Source organism: Diachasma alloeum, unplaced genomic scaffold (assembly GCF_001412515.2).
Source record: "Diachasma alloeum isolate Michigan unplaced genomic scaffold, Dall2.0 Dall_scaffold_00284, whole genome shotgun sequence".
In the NCBI taxonomy this organism is placed as follows: domain Eukaryota; kingdom Metazoa; phylum Arthropoda; class Insecta; order Hymenoptera; family Braconidae; genus Diachasma; species Diachasma alloeum.
Window position 1 is genome coordinate 1,634,891 of NW_021680423.1, and position 11,092 is coordinate 1,645,982.

General features: G+C 41.6%; 2 protein-coding genes across 2 annotated transcripts; both read left to right on the forward strand.

Moving 5' to 3' along the window:
- The first annotated feature begins 3,817 nt into the window (after nucleotides 1-3,817).
- On the forward strand, nucleotides 3,818-4,609 carry LOC107038447. Its single transcript, XM_015257542.1, has one exon. It carries the CDS (start codon nucleotides 3,818-3,820, stop codon nucleotides 4,607-4,609), a length of 792 nt encoding a protein of 263 aa, XP_015113028.1.
- A 1,317-nt stretch (nucleotides 4,610-5,926) lies between these two features.
- Nucleotides 5,927-9,087, forward strand: LOC107038448. The gene is made up of 2 exons (XM_015257543.1): nucleotides 5,927-6,980; nucleotides 7,481-9,087. The coding sequence occupies exons 1-2, from the start codon at nucleotides 5,927-5,929 to the stop codon at nucleotides 9,085-9,087; spliced, it is 2,661 nt and encodes an 886-aa protein (XP_015113029.1).
- Nucleotides 9,088-11,092: the final 2,005 nt, after the last annotated feature.

Sequence of the window (11,092 nt, forward strand, 5' to 3'; positions counted from 1 at the left end):
AGATTACATTTTCATAAAATTTCCCCCCCCCCCGGAAACATTCGCTGATTTTTTATAAATTAAAAAAAATGAATTTCGGGGAAAATACATGAGTATGCGGTTTCGCGGGGGGGTTGAAGACACCCGCCTATATCCGGAGGGATGAAAATTTAGGGGGGTGAGGGTGAGGGGTTTGAGACTACATTGTTATAAAATTTACCCCTCTGGAAACATGCGCTGATTTTTTATAAATTAAAATAAAAAAATGAATTTCGGGGAAAATAAATGATTATGCGGTTTCTCCGGGGGGTTGAAGACAGGCGCATACATCCGGAGAGATGAAAATTGAGGGGGGTGAGGGGAAGGGGTCTGAGATTACATTTTTATGAAATTTACCCCCCCGGAAACATGCGCTGATTTTTTATAAATTAAAAAAAAATGAATTTCGGGGAAAATACATGAGTATGGGGTTTCTCCGGGGGGTTGAAGACAGTCGCATATATCCGGAGGGATAAAAATTGAGGGGGGCAAGGGGAAAGGGTATGAGATTACATTTTTATAAAATTTACCCCCCCGAAAACATGCGCTGATTTTTTATAAATTAAAAAAAAAATGAATTTCGGGGAAAATACATGAGTATGCGGTTTCTCCGGGGGGTTGAAGACACCCGCATATATCCGGAGGGATGAAAATTTAGGGGGGTGAGGGGGAGGGGTTTGAGATTATATTTTTATAAAATTTATCGCCCCCGGAAACATGCGCAGATTTTTTATAAATTAAAAAAAAATGAATTTCGGGGAAAATACATGAGTATGCGGTTTCTCCGGGGGGTTGAAGACACCCGCCTCTATACGGAGGGATGAAAATTTAGGGGGTGAGGGGGAAGGGTTTAAGACTACATTGTTATAAAATTTGCCTCTCCAGAAACATGGGCTAATTGTTTATAAATTGAAAAAATTTAATTTCGGGGAAAATACATGATGCGTCTCATGTATGCGGTCTCTCCGGGGAATTGAAGACATCAGCATAAATACGGAGGGATGAAAATTTAGGGTGGTGCGGGGGAGGGGTTTGAGTTTATATTGTTATAAAATTTACCCCTCTGGAAACATGCGCTGATTTTTTATAAATTAAAAAAATGAATTTCGGGGAAAATAAATGATTATGCGGTTTCTCCGGGGGGTTGAAGACAGGCGCATACATCCGGAGAGATGAAAATTGAGGGGGGTGAGGGGAAGGGGTCTGAGATTACATTTTTATGAAATTTACCCCCCCGGAAACATGCGCTGATTTTTTATAAATTAAAAAAATGAATTTCGGGGAAAATACATGATTATGCGGTTTCTCCGGGGGTTGAAGACAGCCGCATACATCCGGAGAGATGAAAATTGAGGGGGGTGAGGGGAAGGGGTCTGAGATTACATTTTTATAAAATTCACCTCCCCGGAAACATGCGCTGATTTTTTATAAATAAAAAAAAATGAATTTCGGGGAAAATACTTGATCATGCGGTTTCTCCGGGGGGTTGAAGACAGCCGCATATATCCGGAGGGGTGAAAATTTACGGGGTTAAGGGGGACGGGTCACAAATTTTATTTTTACAAGAGTCATTCCTTCGGAAACATGTTTGGATTTTCTATCATTTTTTTAACAATCGATTTCGGGAAAAATACAAGATAATGGGGTTTTCACAGGGGGTTGCAGACAGGCGCGTGTATCCCTAGGGTTGCACGTTTCGTTCGAAGAGGGGGGGGGGCAGATAGTAGTTTGTCTGTATTCATAAATTTAAGCCCAGAAGAATGCGATTTGGGAGTTGACTCTGAGTAGTGAAGCCGACCACACGTGTTTGATATTGCTCCAACGATCTATTGTGTTTTCCAACCAGAGATACATATTATACGTGAATTTTCATAGAAATTTTGAAGTCGCAGCTATTTCTTCAGTCTCCAAAGGTGTGTTCTGTTTCTTGTATCATCTTTTCGTTTTTTTTTGTTTTTTGTTTTCTTCTATAAATTATAATTTGAATAATAGTTTATTTCTTTAAATTATCATGCCAATTACTCCAACTAAAAGATCTTTAAGGCATTTATTAGATCCTTCTGACACCAAAAAATCTAAATCTGATTTAAATGACTTAATGGACGTTGTGGAACCCAGTCAATTCAATTTGTTCGATTACTACTCAGGTATGAAGAATAACAGATATAAAAATGAAGATTTAGGACCCTATACTGTTTACATTTTTGACAAAGATAGGAATAAACATCTTGGAAATCTACATGAGATGGCAATAGCCAGGGATTTACGCAAAGTTAACAGTTTTGTACAAAGGATTAGGAAACTTGATATTGATAAAGTGTTGGTTGTATGTACCTCTGCTGACGCGGCAAACAGGTTGGTGGAATCAGAAATCAATAAAGTTAACGAGAATTGGTTTGCCATAATCCCAGACAATAGAAACTCGACTCGCTAGTTTCTCGCGGGGAAGCGCCCAACCGACGCTAACCCAACCTAATCTATTACACCACGTGTAACGGTCAAAACCGACGCTATTCGAGCACTTAAGTTTGTTAATCGATCTTCAGTGTGAAATCAGTGTTATTATTAATTCAAAGTGTCAATCTAACATCCAAAACAGTTACTTCGCAAAATCTGTAAAAATCAATTCAGATTAACGGTGTAGTGAACGGCAACGCCAATCGTATTGGAAATGGTGCAACGTGCCGCTTCCTCTACATCTTTTTTTGAAGTGGCGAACGGCCACTTCATCTAAAAACGTATCGGAGGTGGTGCAACGGCCACCTCATATCTTCGTAATTTAATTACGAATATCGTCTCGGAATCACACAACGTGTGATTCCATAACCTATCTTTCGCATTATCGACACGCGTGTGTGTGTGTACATGTCCATAGCTGCGTCCGACAGTTCACATCGTAGTGTTCTTAGGACAGACATTGCAGTGTGGTAGCGTGTGTGTATGTGTATGTAAAACAAGTGTCATTCGCAGTTGTAATCGATCCATTATATCCTAATCAATAAATCTGGGTTTTTTATGCCGTAACGGCTTTTTCCCATCCAATTCTGTGTTCGAATTATTTAATCCCTTTTTTTTGTGTTTGTTTTTTATCAATTATTCGTGATTTTTAATTCGACTATCATACCACCTAGGGTATGATAGCCTGTACGTCATTTCATGGTGCCTCCTGTGAGGTTTGAATTTTAACCTCTAATAAAAACTGCGAGTGACACGTGTGAAAGAGTGTTCAAAGTGAACAAAAACGTTACTAAAAACAGTTTAAAAAATTAAAAACTATCCAAAACTTCGTCGACGAGTCTTCAAGTCCGACGTCTTATCGTTTCATCGTCATCGTCACTCCCGTTCCAGGAACCTTCACCGCTCAGCTGGTTCAACATCGTGAGACGTGCAAAGATAAGTTCATACATTTATCTATCTCTATTTCTTTGCACATTTAATTAACTTCATTCAATTATTTTTAGATATTCATCTTCTTGAATTTTCTTTTTCTTTTTTGTTACATTGAATCCAGTCATTTGACTATTCTTATATAGTTATTATTTTTTGTTTTCTCTCTCGTTTGATTTTCATTATAGTTATTCATCGGTTGTTTAACCAATTTGATAGATCGTTTCCCTTTTCTCGTTTACGGCCCTAGTTTACGAGATTTTCGCTGATTTATCGAAGTTTATCTAAATCCAACGTGATCTACGTGGATTTAATCGGTTCTTTCATTTGATCGGCAAACTAGTTCATCGAGCCGTTACCCCATCGTATCGTAATTTGTCGATATCTTCTGAGTCTCATTTTTTCCATAAAAATGAGTCTCTCTTCAGAGGAGAAAAGACGCGTCGCGTACCTCGAACAGAAATTGAATTTCTTCGATCTCCAGTTGGGGAGGCTGGAGCAATACCTCGAGAGTACACATGTCGATCCCGCAAACGCAAAGATACGTGCGGAGAAAATGTCGACATTGTTCGATACTTCGATGAAGTACTATGAGGAATTAAACTCACTTCAAAGCAGCAATCGCCTGGCAGGGAGTTTTCTAGAGACCGAATCTAGATACTACCAGGCAGCCGGCGCCATTTCCAAACTCCAACAAAGGGATTCGGTATTCAACTCGACCTTGAATCCGAATAACATCACTCTCACGGAGCGGCAAGAACTGCCAAAGCTCCCTAAAATAAAGATCCCCGTGTTCGACGGAAAACAAGAAAATTGGGCGATGTACAAAAATAAGTTCATCGCTCTCGTTCATTCCCGGACCGACATTTCTGACGCAGTGAAATGCAGTCAACTTTTTGACTCTCTCACTGGGCCAGCTTTGGCTAAAATCAGCCAATATGATCCCAGTGACCAAGATTATTCGAAAGCTTGGAAATCTCTCCTGGAATTCTACGACCACAAGCGCATTGTGGCCGTAGAACACTTGAATGCTCTTATCGACCTCCCACAGCTCACCCAGGTATCAGCTGATGACCTATTCTCACTTCTGGATAAGGCTCGTCAGCACCTTCACATCCTGGAGGGAATCGGTGCTCCACCTGGGGAAAACTTACTCGTTCGCATCATCGAACGTTGTCTTCCCCAGACACTGAGAAGTCGATAGCAAGACAAGCTTAACATGGATGAATTGCCAAAATTAGACGATCTGTTCAAATTCATCCAGACTGCTATCTTCAAGCAACAAGCTCTCGACTCCGCATCGATGTCCAATCGCAACCCCAACCCAAAGAAAAGGCCAGGAGAAAGTCTCCCTCAATCGGCCAACAAATTCTCAAGGAAGACTCCCTAGACGTTCGTCACGTCTTCCAAATCGGATTCATCCTCTTATAAATCCCCGTCGATGAGCTGCCCCAAATGCAGTAAAGCTCATCGATTGTACATGTGCCCAACCTTCAACGATCTCAGTGTCCAGGATCGTTGGAAGTTTATTAAAAGCATCAAAGCATGCAAAAATTGTCTGTGGGCCCATCCATACCCTTGCAGGAGCGGTCAGGTCTGCAAAAGGTGCAAAGGCGAACACCACACACTCCTGCATGAGGAGAAGGATGTCATGGCATCTGCCAGCAATCAGCAATGACTAGATCATCAGACATACACATCCGTCGCCTTCCCCTCGGATTCACAGTTGATGACAACGGCGGTTGTCAAGACTGAACACAAGCGAGGCAATTGCGTCGCGGCACGCGCACTGTTAGATTCTTGTTCTACAGTGAATTTAATCACAGAGCGATTCGCGAATGCCCTGCAATTGCGTAAAACTCATTGTTCGGTGAACATTGGAGCAGTGGACGGTCTGTGCACTGTTTCGAACCAATATGTTCAGGTGACTCTTCATTCAAGTTACAATAACTTTGAACAACAATCAAACTTTTTGATTGTTCCCAAGATAGCTGATGTCGTACCTAGTGACGTTTTCCCTCGACATCAGTTCGACATCCCGAAGAATCTTCAACTCGCGGATCCTCAGTTTCATCTGCCAAGATCAATCGATCTTTTGCTAGCCTCCAACACCATGTTGTCAGTTTTGTCCATTGGACAAATCAAATTGTCGCATGGAGATTCTACCATTGTCTTACAGAAGACTCGGTTAGGATGGATCATCGCTGGAGGCTCTGAACTGTTATCGGCCTCAACAACCTCTCCTTGCAACGTCGTTAAATTAGATAAGCTCATCGAACGTTTCTGGATTATCGAAGACTTCGATCACGAACCCGTTTGATCTCGTGACGAAATTTCTTGTGGACAACACTATGTTACACATACCAAACGAGATGTTACTGGTAGGTACATAGTTCGTCTTCCATTCAGAGATTTAAAATTCAATCTTGGCGAATCTCGTTCGCAAGCGCTCAAACGTTTTTCTTCCTTGGATCGAAAACTTTCATCAAATCCTTCATTGAAATCTGAATACACCAGAGTGATGGAGGAGTACATCTCCCTTGGTCATATGACTCTTTGCGATGAGATTGAAGATGGCTATTACCTTCCTCATCACGCCGTTATCAAGGAGTCCAGTGAAACTACCAAGGTTCGTGTAGTGTTCGATGCCTCGGCTAAAACGTCTACTGGCATCTCGTTTAATGATATTCTTCTGGTCGGCCCCACAATCCAGAATACTATCTTCGAACAAGTCCTTCGTTTTCGCACTCATCGGTACGTCATCACAGCGGACATTGAGAAAATGTACCGCCAGATTCTAATTCATTCTGACGACAGACAATTTCAAAGGGTTCTGTGGCCTTACCAAGGCAAACTCAGAACTTTTCAACTCAACACCGTGACGTTTGGTAGAGCCGCTGCTCCGTTCTTAGCGATTCGTACCATACAACTTGCGCGTGATGAGGCACAGAACTTCCCACGTGCCAGTAAACTTCTACTTCGTGATTTTTATGTTGACGATTTCATCTCCGGAGCAGATTCTCTAGACGAACTTATAACCATTAGAGATGATATGATCGCATTGCTCTCTCGCGGCGGTTTCGTCATCCGCCAATGGTCATCCAATCATCGTTCAGCTTTGGATAAGATTGATAAAAGGTTCTTTGATTTGGATTGCTTGATCAAAGATGATCCAGTCCAGAAGACTTTGGGTATCATATGGGATGCCCAAGGTGATCTGTTGCAGTACACTTTGACTCAGGTTGATCCTAACGTTGTTGCAACCAAACGTAAACTCCTCTCAGAAGTATCAAAGATCTTCGATCCTCTAGGACTCTTAGGACCCGTGACTTTATTCGCCAAAGTCTTAATTCAAGACTGCTGGAAGGCAAAGATTACATGGGATGAGTCTCTTCCTCAAGATATCCACAAAAAATGGACGTCGCTAGCACTCCAATTACCAAAAATTCGTGAAGTCTCGGTTCCTCGACAGATTTTAATCGAAAATCCCTCTCGCATCGAAATCCATGGATTTTGTGACGCCTCCAGTCACGGATATGGAGCTTGTCTGTATCTCAAATCCAGTAATCCTCAGGGTGAGGTTTTGATCAGACTGATATGTAGTAAATATCGGGTAGCACCGTTGGGCGGAGTTACAATCCCTAGGTTGGAACTCTGCGCAGCGACCATCCTCAAAAAATTATATGTGGAAACTACGGCTCTGTTCGACTTCCCCATCGATCAGGCATACTTAGGTCTGATTTCACCATCGTTCTTTGTTGGCTTAAGAAAGCTCCTCGTCTTCTGAGAACTTTCGAATCAAACAGAGCGGCAGATATTCAAACTTTAGGTGATCAAGTTAGTTGGAGACATGTCCGGTCCGAAGACAATCCAGCTGACGCGTTATCTCGAGGACAACTTCCGTCTGAATTTGTCAATAACTCNAGAACTTTCGAATCAAACAGAGTGGCAGATATTCAAACTTTAGGTGATCAAGTTAGTTGGAGACATGTCCGGTCCGAAGACAATCCAGCTGACGCGTTATCTCGAGGACAACTTCCGTCTGAATTTGTCAATAACTCTCTCTGGTCTTCAGGTCCTAGATGGCTAATTCTCGAAGAACCTGGATGGCCGCAATCCATCGTACCCTCCGCAGTTCTAGTGCAAGGACTGAAAAGGAATCTCTGCCTGATCACTACCACTTCATGTGACTCTCTGTATTCTCAGTTCTCTGATTTCGAACGATTTGTAAGAGTCATTACGTACATCCGGCGATGGAAGTATCCACAAACCCCTCGGAATCGTCCACTCACTGTCAAAGAACTTGACGAGGCTGAGCATCGAATCGTCAGGATGGTTCAGCACAAGCGTTTCTCTGTTGAAGTACGAAGGCTCACAATCAATCAATCTTCGACGAACTCAACTCGTTCATCAGCAAAGGGAACCTCGTTTGATCAATTGCATCCCTTCGTAGACGACAAGGGACTGCTTCGTGTGGGCGGTCGGCTCAAGAAGTTCGAACTATGGTACAATCAGAAACACCCAATCTTGTTGCCTAGTAAACATCCGGTTACCGACATGATCATCCGTCGGGCTCATCATTCGAATCTCCATACAGGGATTCAAAGTACTCTCTACGCGATTCGATCCAAATTCTGGATTCTGAACGGTAAGGATCAGATCAGAAGGATTGTTCGTCGTTGTATCGAATGCATTCGTCAGAAACCAACGTTAGTTCATGCTCAGATGGCAGATTTGCCTAGATCTAGAGTGAACGAAGCACCCGCTTTCTCGCAGACAGGTATTGATTTTTTTGGTTCAATCCTCATCAAAGAGAAGAAAGATCGTAACAGATCGTTTCTCAAGTCTTACGGATGTGTATTTGTGTGTATGGTCTCTCAGGCTGTTCACATTGAATTAGCGACTGATCTTTCCTCACAAGGATTTTTGGCAGCCTTTCGCAGGTTCACCGGCCGCAGAGGTGTTCCTGAACAGGTTTACTCCGACAACGGTACAAATTTCGTTGGAGCTAGTAAAGAGCTCAGCGAATTGTACAATCTTCTTTCTAGCCCCGAATTCGCGGAAAGCGTGGGCAATTACGCTCTATCTAAACGCATCACATGGCATTTTAATCCACCATTGTCTCCCCACTTTGGAGGGATTTGGGAAGCAGCTGTAAAGAGTTTCAAACATCATTTGAAACGCGTTTTAAAGGACCAAAGACTCACTTATGAGCAACTCAATACTTTGCTGATCGAAATTGAAGCGATCTTAAACTCTCGACCGTTGTGTACTCTTTCGGCTGATCCCAATGATCCCTTGGCTATCACTCCAGCCCACCTGTTGATAGGCCGACCATTCAATGCCTTACCCGAAAAATCGTTCTCGTCAGTTTCAGATAATCGCCTGTCCACTTATAACTTCATCACCAAGGCCAAACAGGACTTTTGGAATAAATGGCACAAGGAATATCTACATGAACTCCAAACTCGCCAAAAATGGCTTACGTCTACTGCTGAACTGAAACTCGGTTCAGTGGTTCTCCTCATGGACGACGCTGTCGCTTGTGCACGATGGCCGCTGGGCGTGATCATCGAAGTGTTTCCTGGGAGTGACGGCATCGCTCGAGTTGCATCAGTTAGGACCGCCAGCGGTACCTATAAACGCAACATCACCCGCCTCTGTCTGTTACCCGTCACCTAGCTATGAGTCATAGCTAGAATTATCAGTTATATCGTTTATCAATCTATCGTACATACGTTCCTCTACTGCACAACAACCCACTGGTGGTTTATTTCGCAGCTTTTGCCGGGAGTACGTTACATCGTAACCCGTTCAAATCTACGCGCGCGCTGAATGCTAGTTTTTATCTAGTTCGCCACGCCACCGCTGCGAATTTTCCCCCTTTCGACTCGCTAGTTTCTCGCGGGGAAGCGCCCAACTGACGCTAACCCAACCTAATCTATTACACCACGTGTAACGGTCAAAACCGACGCTATTCGAGCACTTAAGTTTGTCAATCGATCTTTCGTGTGAAATCAGTGTTATTATTAATTCAAAGTGTCAATCTGACATCTAAAACAGTTACTTCGCAAAATCTGTAAAAATCAATTCAGATTAACGGTGTAGTGAACGGCAACGCCAATCGTATTGGAAATGGTGCAACGTGCCGCTTCCTCTACATCTTTTTTTGAAGTGGCGAACGGCCACTTCATCTAAAAACGTATCGGAGGTGGTGCAACGGCCACCTCATATCTTCGTAATTTAATTACGAATATCGTCTCGGAATCACACAACGTGTGATTCCATAACCTATCTTTCGCATTATCGACGCGTGTGTGTGTGTACATGTCCATAGCTGCGTCCGACACTTCACATCGTAGTGTTCTTAGGACAGACTTTGCAGTGTGGTAGCGTGTGTGTATGTGTATGTAAAACAAGTGTCATTCGCAGTTGTAATCGATCCATTATATCCTAATCAATAAATCTGGGTTTTTTATGCCGTAACGGCTTTTTCCCATCCAATTCTGTGTTCGAATGATTTAATCCCTTTTTTTTGTGTTTGTTTTTTATCGATTATTCGTGATTTTTAATTCGACTATTATACCACCTAGGGTATGATAGCCTGTACGTCATTTCAAATTTCCTATAAAGAGGCTAAGGATTTGGTTACTCGTCATAGTGAGAGACGTTTAACGGAAGGAAATGATTTTGAAGAGAATATTCATGTTTTCAATAATCTGAACAATGGGGGGGAGGGAGATAGCTCGGACAATTCTTCCTCTACTGGCACTACGGTGGCCACAACAAGACATGAAATACCTCAAGGTCATGTTTTGCTGGATCTTAAGCAGTCCTTCATGATCGAAATCAACAAGTTTATTCAGATTTTGAGGGAAACTCTGGGTAATGAAAAGAAAGTGGTAGAGGGAATTAAGTTGGCGGAGGACCGATACAAGAGTTTATGTAAATAATGGATTTACGTATTTTACAGTAGAATTGCCGGAGTTTATTAAATAAATGGAATGAGTTTACGTTTGTAGCCGAAAATTTTGATATTATATGTTTGAATGAATCCTTTTTTAAAGATGGAAAAGAAATTGATCTTAAAGGCTTTTATTATGTTAATCTCAATCAACCTAAAGAAGTTCATGGAGGGGGCTCAATTATTTATATTAGATCTTTTTTGAGTTACAAAAAACTTAAATTGAATTTTCCCAAAGGAATTGAATGGGTAGGGATTGAAATAGAATGGAATAAAAAAAAATAGAAATCCATAATTTTTATCGATCGCCATCTTTNTACGTTTGTAGCCGAAAATTTTGATATTATATGTTTGAATGAATCCTTTTTTAAAGATGGAAAAGAAATTGATCTTAAAGGCTTTTATTATGTTAATCTTAATCAACCTAAAGAAGTTCATGGAGGGGGCTCAATTATTTATATTAGATCTTTTTTGAGTTACAAAAAACTTAAATTGAATTTTCCCAAAGGAATTGAATGGGTAGGGATTGAAATAGAATGGAATAAAAAAAAATAGAAATCCATAATTTTTGTCGATCGCCATCTTTTTATATTCAAGTCCAAGATTGGAAGAATTTATTTAATTTTGTTCAAAGAACCTTAAACAATGTGATAATTTGTGGAGATTTCAATGTACACTCTGATGAATGGGGTAGTGAACTCAATGATTCGGAGGGTTCTTGGT

What these genes read in the sequence shown, in the direction of transcription:
- LOC107038448 (XM_015257543.1), top strand. Translation starts at nt 5,927, where the DNA reads ATGGAGGAGTACATCTCCCTTGGTCATATGACTCTTTGCGATGAGATT. An exon ending in CAAATCCAGTAATCCTCAGG is followed by an intron (nt 6,981 to 7,480) that starts GTGAGGTTTTGA and finishes TCTGGTCTTCAG; the next exon opens with GTCCTAGATGGCTAATTCTC.
- LOC107038447 (XM_015257542.1), top strand. Translation starts at nt 3,818, where the DNA reads ATGAGTCTCTCTTCAGAGGAGAAAAGACGCGTCGCGTACCTCGAACAG.